General features: G+C 59.2%; 2 protein-coding genes across 2 annotated transcripts in view; one reads left to right on the forward strand and one right to left on the reverse strand.

The window, feature by feature from the left end:
- RPS19BP1 (ribosomal protein S19 binding protein 1) overlaps positions 1-16,363 on the forward strand; it is a 211,555-nt gene that overhangs the window by 162,105 nt on the left and 33,087 nt on the right. The gene's annotated exons all lie outside the window — the stretch shown is intronic.
- CACNA1I (calcium voltage-gated channel subunit alpha1 I) overlaps positions 1-16,363 on the reverse strand; it is a 109,083-nt gene that overhangs the window by 83,843 nt on the left and 8,877 nt on the right. Inside the window, exon 2 of the mRNA XM_012741729.3 lies at positions 14,042-14,295. Coding sequence (XP_012597183.3) covers positions 14,042-14,274 — 233 coding nt within the window. The 5' untranslated portion in view covers positions 14,275-14,295. The remainder of the gene's footprint in view (positions 1-14,041; positions 14,296-16,363) is intronic.

The raw sequence follows: 16,363 nt of genomic DNA on the forward strand, positions 1-16,363 counted from the left end.
CTTTCAAACCCACACTGAAAGCCTACGCTTCCCCACGCACTGGGCACGGCCACTTGGCCATCGTCCTTGTAAGCGGATTAGATCCCTGACGGGCAGCCCTGAGCGCCTTTGAGCAGAAACAGATCAATGTTGATCCGGTCGATACAGCTTCCTTGGCAGGCAACGCCGTCCCGAGCACCGGGCCTGGGGCGAAGCCCGCCCAGCGTCCTTGGGGGCTGTGGAGCCCCCATCACGCCCAGCGCCTGGCCCGGGCCCGCCCACTTCCCACGCTCACCCCCTCCTGCTCACGGCCCCCAAAGTCCCCGGAACTGGGGCCTCAGAGCCAAGCAGGCAATGAATGAGCATGTATTGAGTGCCTGCTGTGTGCCAGGCACCAAGTTAACAACCGTAACGAGGGTGACAATCTCAAACATCTCTTACGTATTCCTGAGAAGGAGCGTTCTAATCACCCTGCGTGCATTATCTCATTTAACCTCGCCGCTAGCAAAGCGGCAGCTGACAGGCCCCTAGAACACAGAGCCGGCACGTGGTGTTCAGCAGAGACGCCTCCCTCTGTCCACCTCTCTGGCAACGGCCAGGGAACAAGAGAGGCCTGCTGCGGGCGGACCTCCACTCGGCCCTTCTAAGAGCCAGTCGACCAGTGCACGCCAGGGAATGAGCCAGGTCGCCTGGAACTTCAGCAAAGCCCCCAACACTGGCAGACACTATTATTACCCCCACTTTACAGATAAGGAAACTGAGGCAACAAGAGCTGTTTCCAGGTCATGCAGGTGGCAGGATTTAAACCACCTCTTACTGGCTCCCAATCCCACATGCTCAGCCACATACTCCGCTATCACCAGACTCGGTGCCAGGATGCGAGGGATCCCCGACTGATACGTGTCTAGTGACATTTTGCTTTTCCCTTCTTGCCCACACTGTCCCCTCCGAGGGCCCCCGCCAAGCGAGGGGAGGCTGGGCCTGGTCGGCGGTGAGCCCACGGCTGTGCCCCGTGGGCTGCCAGGCCTGTGCCGTGGCTGGTGTGGCCGGCACGGGGGCTACGCCGGCCCCTGCTGCGTGAGAAGGCAGGACTTATCTGCGGGGGCAGCGGGAGGGAAGCCAGCAAGGGGGGGCTCGCCTCAAGGCCCCACAGCCAGTAAGAGGCCGGTGGGGCTGAGGACCTGTTCCTCCACCCCACGCCCAGCCGCTGAGGCCTGAGAAGGCCAGAGCGTGGCGTCGGGTGACAGTGTTGCCGGGGAAGCCACTCCGCCCGGGTCCCCTCCCACCGGCCAGCTCCCAGATGGACAAGTGGCCGTGTGGAGGGGCAGGGCCGGCCCGCAGGGCAGCCTCCTCTCCAGGAGCCGAGCCAGAGGCCTGCGCAGTTACCATGGCGACCACCACCCTCCTCCTGCAGCCGGCTGACAGTCACAGTTCCTGTCATTCGGGGGGGCTCTGGGAGGCTGGGTGGGGGCGGGAGTGCTGGGTTTGGCGGGGGCGGCCAAGTTTGTTTTTATTTTTGTCAAATCTGAAATCTGATCCACTTCCCGGGATATGTCTCACTGTTTAAATAAATCAAGTGGAGGAAGGGGGCTGGGGATGCGAACTCCTGGACTGAGGAGGCAGGAAGGGTGGACCAGTCCCCAGACGGGGTCCCTCTCCTGTTGGTCCCAAGTGGGCCCAAGGATGGGGGCACAGGCCTTGGGTCCTCATAGCCCTGAGGTTCTGGATCCCGGGTCTCGGGCCGTTCTGTGCTCCTCTGCGGCGTCCACGGACCGCACGCTACACGCCTGGCCCGGGCATCAGGGCTCCGAGGAGAACCAGGCCCAGAGTGTTCCAGGACCCCGCCGTGACACGTGGCCACGTAGATGTGCAGCAACAGCGCCAGCCGTCTCTGAACGTCAGCTAGGCCCAGAGCCTGGGGTTTTAAGAGGACACTCCTTCGTTCATTCATTTGTTCATTCATTCAGCTAATTCTTATGGGCAACAACTACTCCGCTGCTGGCCACCATCTGCCAAAACTCGGCACGGGCCACGCCCAGACCCAGCAGGGCCACTCTCGGGGTCCGTACCCAGGAGAAACGCTCGTGTAACCCACAAAACGACACATCCCGGCTCAGTCATGGCAGCGTTGCTGGTGACAGCCCCAGCCTGGGACAACCCGAGTGTTCCTCGACAAGAGAACGGGTGGGGCAGTGGTTTTCAACCAGTAATAATTTTGTTCCCCAGGAGACATTGGCCCATGCCTGGAGACATTTTTGGTTGTCACAACTTGGGGAGGCAGGACACTGTCATCTAGCGGGCATCTAGTGACCAGGGATGTGCTAAACATCTGACAATGCACAGGACGGTCCCCACAACAAAGGATGATCCAGCCCAAACATCAACAGTGCCAAGGTTGAGAACCCCCACGGGACATCACATCCTGGAATACTACTCAGCCAGGAAAAAGAACAAGCCATGGCTACACACAACAACATGGATGACTACCCAACACAGCAAACCATGTATGAATCCAATTGCCTGCAGTTAAACGTCAGGCAAAGCAACCCACAGTGGGGACGTCAGAAGAGCAGTCACTCTGGGGCATCCCCACAGGGCATAGGGGACCAGGGAGCTTCTGGGGGCTGGAGACGCTCTTCTCGGCCTGAGTGGTGGCCACACGAGGTGGCTACATGCGAAATGCCTGGAGCTGCACACTAAGACTGGTGGGCGCGACTGCATGCACAGTTTACCTCAATTAAAAATGGAACAAGAAATGATGGAATTCTGCCCCTATGAGGAAAAATAAAAATGCAACTATTAAAAAAACACAAGCACGTGCTGGGCACCTGCTGTCACCAACCTCCACAGGAACCTTCACAACCACCTCGCAAGGGCGAGGTGTCACCCCCGCTTCACGGGCCTGCCCAAGGCCACCGCTAGTGAGGGGCACAGCCAGGATTTGAACTTCGCACAATCCCGTCTCCTGACGTGTGTTTAGCACTTGCTCTGTCTGTGCCACGGCAGCCTTGGGAGACAGGCATGGCGGACGTTACACCCACTTTATAGATATGAAAATGAAGGTCCAGAGTTGACAGCACTTGCCCAAGATGACACAGGTGAGCTGAGACAGAAAGCTGCTCTGTAAACAGGCCTCCCTCCAGTTACATGCCTCCAGTGACGGGGACCTCACTACATGACCCCACGTGCCTCCCAGTGACGGAGCTCTCACTCCCCTATGAGGCTGCAGATGGCCCTGAGTAGCTGCTCCAGGTAGGGCTCTGAGTAGGGGAGGGACACATAACGCCCTGTCCTCGAATAGTGCAGCCTGTCTGGGGCTACAGGCCCAGGACAGACCACAAGCCAGGCTGGGGCTGATCTGTTCTGCTTATGAGCTACGGCATCTCGGCATCTCCGTGGGTCGAGATCCCTTGGGGAACGGCACAAGGGAGTGAGCCCTCCCTTCCTTCCTTGTCCCTGTCCCCAACCCCACTTCTCGGAATCCCCGTCTTATGAGAACTCACTGGATTTGGCCAAAGTCTCTGATTCCCGGATGCCCAGCAAGCCTGGTACCCGGAGCAAACAGCCGGAGTGGGGGAGGCGACTGGGAGGGAGCGGGGCTGCCAGCTGGGAAGAAAACCCAGGGCGGATGGTCCACAGGAAGGAGCTCTGGACAAGGACACTTGTCAGATGACACTCCTTCCGTCCCTGCTGAAGAGAGGGGCCAGGCAGGCCCTGGGGGACGAGGCTCCCACGCCCAGCCTCAGGAGCCCACCCACGCAGGTGTGCGGGCAGGGAGGGCTCCCCCGACTCCTCTCGGCCCTCACGGTGCCTTGGACGCCTCCCATGCAGCAGCCGTGGGACTGCGTGTGGTCTGTCCTGGGGCCCTAGCCCTGGACAGGCTGTGCTTTTCAAGGGCAGGGCGTATGTGTCCCTCCCGTACTCACAGCCCTACTCAGGGCCATCTGCAGCCTTACAAGGGAGTGAGATCCCCGCCACTGGGAGGCATCAAGGAGGCTAAGGGGGGATTTCTGCACGAAGAGATTCGTGGCCTGCCTTCCCATCCTGAACTCCCTCCTCTCCTTTCTAACCCCCATCACTCGCTATTCACTGATTCAACACCCTCTCACTGGGGCCTTCCTCTGTGCCCGCCCGCAGTGGCCCAGTGAACCCAGAATGAAGGAGACACGGCCCCTGCCCTCCAGAAACCTCGAGTAGACACCCAGTGCAGACACAGGCAGAGGGGCGAGGGCTACACAAAGGGTCGATGACATTCTCCCTCGGCCTCCTGGGGGACCCGTCCTCCACCACACGTCTCCCCTGCCCGTCCCTGAACACACACATACATGTTCACATGTGCATTCCCACAAAGGATGATCCAGCCCAAACGTCAACAGTGCCAAGGTTGAGAACCCCCACAGGACATCACATCCTGAACTCCCTCCTGCAGCCTTCATGCATCTGCACACGCTCACACACGTGTGCACACGGGCAGCAGGCGTTTTTGCGCTGCATGTGGCCCCCCAGCCCCCAGGCCAGCAGCATTGGTCACGGCGGACCCTGCTCTCCTGGAACAGGGGTCTTAACCTCTTCCATGCCTCAGAAAAGAAGTTCACGAGCCCCTTCTCAGAACAATGCTTTTAAATGTACACACACTTTTTTTAAGAAGCTTAAGATTAGTAAGCTGGGTGTGGTGGCGCATGCCTGTGGTCCCAGCTGCTCAGGAGGCTGAGGCAGGAGGCTCGCTTGAGCCCAGGAGTTGGAGTCCCACCGGGGCAACACACAAGGCTCTGCCTCTTTAAAAACAAAACATAAATATCTAAAAAATTTTAAAACTTAAGGGGAAAAAAAAGCTTAGGAGTAGAAAGGAAGGCAGTTATGTTAAAATAGTTATCAAAATATGTTTTTAAAACCCATCTGGGATACAGAAATACGTGTATTATATGATATACGTGCTCTGTTGTCAGCACAATAAATACTGGGCCCAGTGGGGTCTGCCACCACGACCACGTGCCGCAGTGAAGAACGTTGTGAAACGCTACAACAACCATGATGTGACATGAAAATATTGGTGATTTCTACGGTGACAGTCACAGGAGCTGCTAATAATACCACTGTGGTTTGTTTACTCCATTGGTAATAGAAAAAATGCTAAGTTTCAGTCACAGGTCAGTGAAAACAAACATGCAACTTGTCCCCATCCAAGCTCACAAGCCCCAGGCCACGGCCCCTGCTCTGGAAACTCTCCTCCCCTCCGAGGCCAGGAGACGCCACCGGCCCTGCACTGGCCCTCCCCCCACTTCATGGGGCCCGTCCTGGAATGCTGGGTCTCCTCGGTGCCCAGGTTCCTGTCTCCCCTGTCCTCCCTCTGACCCCACACCCACTGCAGCAGCCTCGGCGGCCATGGCTGGCCAGACCTCGAGCCCAGCCCCGGCTCTGTCACTCTGAGCACCGGGCCTCCGAGACACCATTCTGGGATTCTCCCCAGACCACCTGCACTTCCTCACCCTCTGAATGGTGACCCCACCACCACCAATCCTGGAAGTTGTTCAGACTAGAACCTTCTGGAGCCTCCCTGCCCCTTGCCCCCACATCCATGTCGGAGACCTGTCCGTTTCCCTGCCTAGACCACTCCTCCACGCCCCGCTGCTGCGGGCAGCCCACACTCTCTCCTTCGTGAGCCTCTCAATACTTCCTCCTCCAGCCTTGCCTCCTCTGATGCATCCCTCCACGGCAGCCAGAGCCCTTCCAGAAACAAAAGCCTCTGTCTCCCCACCTTCTTCCAGAGAGTTTCCAAACTCCTCGGCATGGTGTTCAAGGCCCTTTGTGGCAGCGCTCTTGGCTGCCTTCCGGCCTCATCTCTGTCCACACAACCTCCAACTCCAACGTTGCCTACTAGGGTGCATTTCACTGGAAGCTTCACTGCACACCTACTGTGCGCAGGGCTGACGGCCAAGGCCTAGGGAGAGACAGGCATTAATGGAACATGGGGCCTGTCCTCCAGGAGCCCACAGTCTAGCAGAAGGTGAGGGAAATAAGTCAGATGCAGAAGGCCCTGTAAGTGGTACAAGTAGACAGTGATGGTGCCCCACGTGGGGTTTTGTTGGGCATTCGGCAGGTGGCAGGGTGGATGAGAAATGGAGGTGGGAGCGATCAACAAGCATTTGCTGAACAAGTGAATGGATGAATGAGTGGATGGGATGATGGATGTGTAAACAGGAGGGTGAGGATAGGGTCTTTGGGCAGTGGGGTCAATGGATGATTGAACAGGTAGATGCTTGGGAAGGTGGGTGGATAAACACATAAATGTAAGGATTGGGTGGATGGACGGGTGGATCAATGGATGGGTGGGTGGGTGGATGGATGAATGAGTGAATGGATGGGTGGGTGGATGGATGAATGGATGGATGGGTGGGTGGGTGAATGATGGATGGATGGGTGATTGGATGGATGAATGAATGGATGGCTGGGTAAGTGGATGGATGAATGAATGGGTAGGTGATTGGATGGATGAATAAATGGATGGGTGAGTGGGTGGGTGGGTGGATGGATGGATGAATGGATAGGTTGGTGGGTGAATAATGGATGGATGGATGGGTGAATGGATGAGTAGATGGATGGGTGGGTGGGTGAGTAGGTGGATGGATAGATGGATCGGTGGGTGGATGAGCAGGAGGGTGGATGGATGGATGGATGGATGGATGGATGGATGGATGGAGGTATGGGTGGGTGAGTGGGTGGATGGATGGATGGATGGATGGGTGAGTGGATGAGCAGGTGGGTGGATGGATGGAGGTATGGGTGAGTGAGTGGGTGGATGGATGGATGGATGAAGCAAAGAAGGGTGGATGGGGAGCAAAGATGGGTATACGGATGGATGGGGGACAGATGCATGGGAAGGTAGGTGTCTGGGAAGATGGCTGGGAATGTCACAGCTCCAGCATTCAAACACAACTCTGTGTGACCACAGGAAACCCCTCAGGTTGAGACTCAGCACCACCATCCTGTCCTCCTCCTTCAGAGATTCCCTCTCTCAGTCTCAGCATCCTCCCCTGCAAGGCCCTTGACTCTACGCTGTCCCACACTTTCAGAACTTCAAAACATCTCAGAGGACGCCCAGGCCAGGTTTCTCAGCCTCGGTGCTCCTGACATTTTAAGCCAGATAATTCTTTGCTGTGGGAGGCTGTCAGGAGCATTGTAGGATGTTCAGCCTGTACCCACTAGAAATCAGTAGCACACCTCCCCACACTGTGACAACCAAAACTGTCCCCAGACATTGCCAAATGTCCCCTGAGGGCAAATTCACCCCTGATTGAAAATCACTAATATAGCTCAACCCCTGCACCCCCACAATTTTATGGATGAGGAAACTGAGACCCAGAGAAGAGGGGTCACTTGCCCAAGGTCACAAGCTTGCACTTGGCAGAGCCCAGACTGGACCCGAGGGACAGTCAGTCCACAATCACCATCTCGTTGCAATACCGGGACGGGGCTGGGGAAAGCCGGGCACAGCCCCCAGCACTCCCCCCTCCCTCTGTCCACCTCCCCCCTGCCCTCCCAGGTGGCAGCACCCCAGGCCGTCACGTTCGAGCAGCACCTCTCAGCCAGCCCCACCTTTTCCCCTGCTTCTCACATAGATGGTCGCGCACAGAGAGGCCAAGTTGTTCGCTCAGCATGACACAGCAGCAAGCACCAGCACCGGGACTTGAACGTGGGGAGGGAAGGGGAGACCAGAGGAGCAGGGCACGGCTGCCCCCAGCAGATGAGGATGGAAATGTGAAAGGCGGCCCCACAGGAAGGCCAGAGAGAGATTAGCAGGAAGACATCCTGGCTGATTAAAAAGACGTATTGATTTCTCTGCGAGGAAAACAAATGGGGCCGCTTGTCTCCCAGCAGGATCACGAGGCGGTCCGAGGGAGGCAGCAGTCGGAGTCGGCTTCCGGCTCGCCCGACGCCCAGGCAGTCGGGCGAGTGAAAATCCAGTTGTGTGTTCGGTTCTCCGGGAGGGGCCGACGCCATCAGCCCGCAGCTTTCTAATCCTCACTCTGCAGCGCCAGCCACGAGACCTCCGCCATCCCCACCGGTCCGCTTGCCTCTCCGGCCCCTCCCCAAACTGCCTGCCGAGCTGCTGGGACGGGAGGCCCCCCCCACCCCCCCACCCCGCGCACACACAGTAGGTCCTCACTGAGCACCATTCGCCCCACGGCAGTCTCCGGACACCTCCGGTCCTCCCTCTCCCAGCCACACGCCCGCCCTCCCGGCAGCTCCCTGGTGACCCCAGACTCAGCTCTGAGCCCTCCACCATGCTGGGACCCTCTCCCCCGCCCCACTTCTCCCTGAGCAACGCCGCGGGCATCCCTCCTCAGGGCACAGGGCTCCTGCGGCGTCCCCAGTTAGGACTCGCCAACCCATTCTTGTCACCACGGCCCCAAGAGGGTCCTGCTGCCCAGCCTTTACCCATCGTGCCTCATAGGAGTGTGATTCGGGTGTGGCTCTGCCTGCCCATCAGTCTGGTGTCACCGCGGGGTGCCCAGCCCTGTGCACGGTGACCCCCATGTGGCTGCATGGCCCAGGGGCCCCTCCACTCAGTGGAGACTAGTGTCCACACAGGGCCGGCTTCAGCAAGCTCGTGCTGAGTGAACAGACCATCAGCCTGGCAGCACCCACTGCAGTAAACTCCCGCCTGCTCCCCAGGCCTCAGTCTCCCGCCTTCAAGCACCCTCCACTCTGCTCCGGGAGTGAGCCTTCTTTTTTTTTTTTTTTTTTGAGACAGAGTCTCACTTTGTTGCCCATGCTAGAGTGAATGCCATGGCATCAGCCTAGCTCACAGCAACCTCAGACTCCTGGGCTCAAGCAATCCTGCTGCCTCAGCCTCCCGAGTAGCTGGGACTACAGGCATGCACCACCATGCCCGGCTAATTTTTTCTATATATATTAGTTGGCCAATTAATTTCTTTCTATTTATAGTAGAGAAGGGGTCTCACTCTTGCTCAGGCTGGTTTCGAACTCCTGACCTCGAGCAATCCGCCCGCCTCGGCCTCCCAGAGTGCTAGGATTACAGGCGTGAGCCACCGCGCCCGGCCCGGGAGTGACCCTTCTAATAAATGAATCTGCCCCTGTCCCATCCTGGACACAATCGGCGGTGCCCCAGGGCCCGTAAGAGCAAGTGTGACTCTGGCCTGGCACTGAACACCCTGCTATGCAGGCCTGCCTCACGCTGTTCCAGCCACACGAAACCCCTCACTGCTCTCTACACTGTTCCCTCTGCCCTCTCCCACCGTCCCTCAACTGTTCTGGAATACTCCTATCCGTACAGCAAGACCCAGGCTGAATGTCCCCAGGCGGGCTCAGGGGCAGCACCTACACCTGCTCTCTTCAGGCACAAATCTCCTTGCCAGGGTCCCTGAGGGTGCCCGGGGGTCCAGCTCTCCCCAGCCCACCCTGCTGACCCATGAGAGCACAGCGTCCTCTCCGGCCACCAGGAGCACCCTTGGGAACAGTGCTCCATGCTGGCTTTTATTTCTGAGAAAAACAACTTTCCCCACACCAGATGGAGGGAACGGACAATTTCCCAGACATGTGTTGCTTCTTCCAGCAATGCCCGTGCCACGCGAATGCTCCCGTTCAGCCGGGAGGGAAGGCAGCGGGGACGCCTCCCCGCTAACGAGTCCTGCCCCAGCCACAAGCAGGCTGGGCGGGGGCAGCACTGGCCCCGGAGTCTGGGGTTCTGGGATCCGGCCTGCCCCGGCTTTGCCAGTTACTCAACGTGTGACCTTGGACAAGTCACACTCCCTTCCCCGGACTCGGTCTCCCCGGCCGCAGCATGGAGGGTCGGCATGCTCCTGCCCAGCCACCTGGAGGACCCTGGGAACTTGGCAGTGCGGAACGAGCCCATGCGCCCGGCCTGTGCCGGACGTGGACACGCAGCCAATAAAGTCGGAGCCTCAGGCCCCGCCCTCTGGGTGTCACAGCCGGGGAAGAGAAAAAGGGAGCAGCAGACAGCCGCCGTATGCAGGGGAGAGAAGGGCTGACAGGGCTGAGGGGTCAGGAGAGGGAAACGCTGGGCATCCAGGAGGGCTTCCTGCGGGTGGTGTCTGGGCACTGGGCCTCGTGGGCGCTGGGGGAGGACGTCGCAGGTGGCAGGTCTGGCAGGGAGCAGGGAAAGTGCCAGGAGCCTCCACAGCTGGCCTGGGCTTCAGACCAGAGGGCTGCCAGGCAGGGAAGGCGAGAGAGAGCAGGGGTGGGGCTGAGGGAGAGGGAGGGTGGGGCGTGGAGAGCCCGAAGTCCAGGCTAGTTAGACTATTCAGGTGCAATGGGAGCACCGAAGGGGCCAGAGTGGGGACAGAATAAGCAAACGAGCGAAGGAGGGCAGGCAGGGAGGGAAACAGCCCCTCCTGCACACGCAGCACTTGTGACAGCTAACAAACTGCCTTCACTCACACACGGAGCCCCGGGACCCCTGGGGAGCAAGGTGAGGGGGGAGGAGACAGTGGGACCCAGGCTGCAGAGATTGCAGAGGTCACAGCTTTGGGCTCCTGGTCCAGTGCTCTCTGATGTGCAGGGGTGAGCATGGGACCACAGCTGGGAAGGCACAGAGCAAGCAAGGTTACCCACAAGGGGGGCAGCAGGGAAACAGCCTGGCAGCCCCTCCAGACCCGCTGCCCACCCCTCCCACCCCTCGGACAGGGAGTGGAGAGCGAGGAACAGGGAATGACTCGGCCAAGGTTATGGGCAGCTGGCGTCTCCTGCCTCCCCTCCCCAGTGGGGTGGCGGCCTTCACAGTCGTCTGGCTTTCCGCCATGCATGGCTGGTCCCCTCCCCCTGCCCCCCCAGCAGCAGCACTGGCTGTCAAGGGAGCATGGGGGTGGGGGCGCTGCAAACTCCTCAAGGGGATCCCCCCAGGAAGGGCCACAGGAACACACATGCCGGACACCAGGGCGGCCCTCGCCCGGCTGCCTGGACCCTGCAAAGCAAACCTCCCTGCCCTGGGCGGGGCATGAGGAACTGGCGTCTCTCCAGGTGGCAGTGGTGTCCTGGATAAAAGCCAGGCCTGAAAGTCAGAGAAATTAGGGTTTTCACCCTAGCTCTACCACACTCTGGCTGTGCAACCCCGGATAAAAGTTACTCGACTTCTCTGAGCCTCACTTTCCTCATGCACAAAATGGGGCCATGAGGTCATCTATCTGCAGGGGTGGCTGTGAGAGGTGAAGGGGTGAGGCGGGCAAGCACTTGGAGCAGCAGGCGTCAGCTCTCACAGCACCCCTGCGCATCTCCTCCATGCCGGACACACCACTGGGTGCTTTATAGGAAGCACCTCTGAGCACCTTGAATGGCCCCATTTCAGAGATGGGAAAACTGAGGCTCAGGGAGGTGAAAGGAAAGTGAGTACAACCCACCACTGGCCCTTCTTCCACATGCAGCCAGTTATGCTCCTAAGAAAGGCTCTGAAAGACTAATAATCTAGGGTGGAAAACAGGTTTCCAACCAATTAGTCATGGCTGCCAGGGGTGCCCTGCTGGAGAATGCTGTGATCAATTAGCAATGTCTGCACTGACGAGGGCATGGCTACTAGCAGCAGAACTCACAAATCCACCTAAGTAACAGAGATTGGATCTGATTTTCCTTGGAAACAGTGTCCTCTGAAGGTGTTGTGTTCTATCTAAAGACCTGTCGCACAACGTCTAATTGAATCTACTGCAAGCAAAGTGTTGACTCAGCTGTACATGAGGACCCTGTTCGCCGCTCAAGCGCAAGTAATCAGAGCGATATGCAGTGAGCCACATGCACGGTGGCTTTTCTAGCCTCCAAAGCTGCACTATCAGGTCACATTTGCCTTATGTACTGCTTTGTCTTCAGTGCAACGCGGTGAAGTGGGTATTAACACTCTCGTTTGACAACTGGGGAAACTGGGGGGTCAGAGAGGTTAAGAAACTGGCTCTTGGTCACACAGCAAGAGGCAGAACCAGCCTCGGGGTCTGTCTGACTCAGGGCCCCAGTACCTTCCTCGGTGCCACATGCCACCACCCCATGAGTCAAACAGCAGTCTATGCCCTGACATTTCAAACCCAGAGACCTCCCAGTGGAAACCCCAGCTGACAGCGCATGCCCAGGGCCCAGGCCAGGCAGGGAGTGGCGCTGACATTTGGGCGAGTGGCCCTTTCCCGCCCCGGCTCGCAGGCTCGGGGAGAGTCCCAGCAGCCTGCTGGCTCTCCAGTGAGTCAGTGGTGACTCAGGGCCCCGCTCTGGCTGGGCGAGGAGCTGAGTCAGGGAGCACCAAGCTTCAAAGGGCAGCTGGCTCTGGGCCAGGGCCCCTCGGCTCCAGGCTCAGGACAGGCTGTCTGCGGCGGACCCTCCCACACCGCCCCACGCCCTCCTGGGCCTGGCAGTCGTGAGCACTGCTCCCACCAGCCTGAGGCCGACGCGTGCACCATGCCGGTGGGTTCTCCGTGGGGACAGAGCCAGCCCCTGCAGGGTCTGGACATGCGAAGGGGCATTTGTAGTGGTCACAAGGATCGAGTGCCCAGGGGCCTGTCATTACACGTTAGCATGCAAGACGGCCCAGTCCACACAACGCTGCCACAGCCAACACGCCACCAAGGCCACTGAGAAGCACCAGGGTAAGCACCGCCAGACCTTCCCGCTGAGAGCAGAAGCGAGGAGGCTTCTGGCCGGGAGAGAAGCCCAGAGCCCTCGGCACTGATCAAAGACACCCCTGCACGCACACGTACACACACACACACACCCCACCTCCAAGCCCCTAACGCCCGCCCTGAGCGCCCCGTGATCAGATCCATGCTCCAGGGCCCCCTGTGGACACCAGTCTCCCGGCCTGCATGGGCACAGCCCTGCGCAGCTCCGCTCCCGCTGGCCCAACACAGGCCATGACGGCTCAGGCCGGTGGCACTGCAGTCACAGCGCCCGAGTCACACCCCCGGGCACACGGCATCACAGCCACCCAACCTTGGCCTCACACACTCTCTGAAACACAGAATTGTACAGCCTTTGAATCACAGAAGCTTAGAATATGACTGTCGCTGAGCTTTAAATCTAAACTTTGAACCCTTAGTGTCAGTCACAGAAGCCTCGAGTCTGAGTGTCCCGGAGCCTGATGCTCTTGAAGTCACTCGGCTCTGGAATCACCAGGTCTCTGGTCCGAGGAAGCCCAGAAGTGGTCCAGGAAGCCAGTTTGGGCTGAGACCTGAGTTACCTCCATCCCCCACCCAGCCTGGCAGCTCCTGGCCATGGGGTTCTGGGGGAGCCCCCCTCTCTCTGAGCAGTTCCCAGGGTCGAGAAGTCCTGACTCGGGGGCTGGATTCTGCCCCGCCCCTCGGGCCCAGGGCTCCCCAAGACAGAGGAGAGCCAAGCCCAGCTCTGCCCGGATCGGGACCCCGTCTCCCCCTTCCTGGGCCAGCCTCACTGTGGTCCCCAACCCCAGGCCACAACTCACACGTCTTGAGGGTAGAGGCGCAAAGGGTGGTAAAGACCAAGGGGACAGTGACCCCTTGGTGCAGGAGCTGCAAGCAGGGGGTGACACGAGCACGCTGGAGGCAGCAGGTGGAGGCTGGAAGACTTGGGAGGACGCTGCTTGCTGCTGCCCCCCGCCCCAAACAGAGGCACGACAGGCAGAAAGGGGGCGTGCAGGGCCCCCCTGCCTGTGAGTCCCGCCCCGTGTGTCGGGATCCACTGCCCTGACCCTCAGCCACAGTTCCTCGTCACGGCCCTCACCACCGTGTGGTCACTGTCCCCTGGGTCAGGGCCAGGCGCTGACGTACCTGCACCACCAGCCCCAGCACAGACCTGGGCTCACACCCACAGCCTGAGCCAGCCAGCCCTGGATGGCCCCCACAGCCATCAGCGACTTCCAGACCTTCCCATCGGCAGAACGCCAGGCCTTCAGGGGTTCAATGTCTCCCCCGACCCGCCACCTGCGCTTACCCCCACCACCAAGGCCCAGCGACCTCATCCCAGGCCGCAGGTCCCCCAACCAGAGGAAGGCGTGGGCAGGTGGGGCTCTCAGAAAAGAGCTCCTTCCCAGTCCCCGCTGGCCCCCGGGCAGGGGACCTTGGGGCTGCACAAAGGATATGGGTTGCACACCATCTTGATGCACCAGTTCCGGGGGCTGGTGGTCTGCCGCAGGCAGAAGAAGGCAACGGGCGCCAGGTCCGGGTGTGGGACATCAGGATCGGCTCCATCCAGGGGCTCCTCCAGGCCTGGCGGGGAGGGCGGGGGGCTCTGGGCGCCGGGCTGCTCCGTGACCCCCGGCTCAGCAGCCGGGGCTGCTGCAGAAGAGGAGGGCGGCGAGGCGCTCTCAGCCATGTCAGTGCCGAGCTGGGGGCCCTGAGGAGACAGAGGGCGGCACATGGGGGGCAGCCCGCACCCGCTGCCCAACCTGCACTCCACCCCCCCCAGCTACGGCAGCCCAGTCTCAGCCCCGCAGGCCCATGTTAGGAGGGGGCCAAGGGCCCAGCCGCACCCACGTCGGGATCTGCTTCCAGGCTCGTACACAGTCACAGGCAGGCCCGGCCGACCCGGCCCAGCCTCAGTTTTGGCAAATGGAAAGAGCAGAGAGAATAAAACCTTTTAGAATGTAATTGTGATTTTTTTTTTTACAAAACTAGAGTTGTGTGTTTATCCACAATTCACATATTATCTATTCAAAGGCATATAAAACTTGCAAGAAAAAAGAGAAGGTTATTGCAAAGTCAGACGTTATTGCCAGGACAGTGCCAGATGTCGGGGTGCTATGAAATCAGGTGCTGGGGGACCCCAGCAAGCCAGGGAAGAATCACAGTGGGCTTCCCTGAGGGGGTGACCCCCGAGCTGAGACCTGTAGCTGAGCCCTTGACCCAGGGACCTCCCACCCTCTGCCTCACGAGGCTGAGAACCCAGTGATCCTAGAGGCCAACCTCTTTGCTCTACAAGTGGAGAAACTGAGGCCCAGAAAAAGGACAAGACAGACATGCAGGCAAGTGACAGCAGAGACACACTCCATGCAGCGCCAGCTTCCGGGTCTGTGGCCTGGGCAGCTGCACAGGCCCCCATGCTCGGCAGGGCCCTGCGCTTGCTCTAATGTTCTGCTGTCACCAACTTGAAATTCTTAATTTTTTAGCAATGGGACCCATATTTTTACTTTGCACTGGGCAGTGTAAATCATATAGCTGGTTCTGGTCCCGGCTCAGGGGCCCTTCTACACCCTGGTCTCATCTGATGCTCTCAAAAACCTCAGGAAGATTATTGTACCCATTTGGCAGATGGAGAAACTGAGTCCCAGAGAAGGGCGTGGCTTGCCAAGGCTGCACTATGAGCCAAGTATAGCAACAGGTGGTGTTTAGAGGCCAGAATCCCAGCACCAGCCCTCCAAGCCCACTTAGTGACAACTGACGGTGCCCTCACTGGCCAAGAGACTCGACAGTGGGCCAGCAACAGGCAGGAAGAACAGCCACTCCCAAGGCCGGCCCCTCGCCACCTCACCCAGGAGGCTACTGATGCCTGTAGCCTTGTCCGCTGGGGTCCCCTGGGCCCTAGAACCCCAGCAGTGCCAGGCTGGGCAGTGGGAGTGGGAGATGAGGCCCAAATCCCTGGTGCCCACCGGCTGCTGCTGGCGGCTGCTGGGCTGTCGGCTAAGCTGCCCGGAGCTGATGCATTTGGACATTTGTCCAGCTCCCGGGGGCAATGGGCGGGAGCTGGCGCCTCCTGCCACTTCCCCTGGCTGGTCAGGCAGGCAGAGTTCTCTTGAGCTCGGGGCTTTGTTCTTGGTTGCAGAAAAACAGCCACGGGCCTTACATAAGCTCCCAGGCACCCTGGACTGCCACGTGTCACCCTCCCGGGCTGAAACACATCCTCGCTGGGACGGCTCCCGGTCTGCCCTCTGCTGCACCAGCCTCGGAGCCCACCACTCCCTCCACTGGCCACTCGCTCCGGCCCAGTCGGACCTCCCAGGCCCTAGAGCAGGCAGGCTGCCTGTTCCCTCTCATTGGAGCACCTTCCCCTCCTCCTCCCCATGCCCTGTTCTTCCAGGCCCTGCTGAGTCATTCATTTGTGCAATGAGCACCTACTATGTGCAGGCACTGGCGTGGGCTCTGGGGCTCTGCTGCTGAATGAGTCAGACTTGGCACCAGCCCCCATTCAGCCCACACTCCAGCAAGGGAGAGAGACACACCCACCGATTAATTTCTCTTTCTGCTTTTCCATAGCTCTTATCGCCATCAAACACAGTGCATAATTTATGTATTTATATCTGTACGATTTAGTGTCTGTCACCTCAACCTAAAAGAAGGCTGTTAAGAGAGCACAGACTGTGGTCTGTTTCATTCACTGCTATATCCCCAGAGACTGGAACAGTGCCTGGAACATACTAGATGCTCAATAAATACTTGTTGACTAAATGAACAAAAAGTGCTGGGAA

Source organism: Microcebus murinus, chromosome 10, assembly GCF_040939455.1.
Source record: "Microcebus murinus isolate Inina chromosome 10, M.murinus_Inina_mat1.0, whole genome shotgun sequence".
NCBI lineage: Eukaryota > Metazoa > Chordata > Mammalia > Primates > Cheirogaleidae > Microcebus > Microcebus murinus.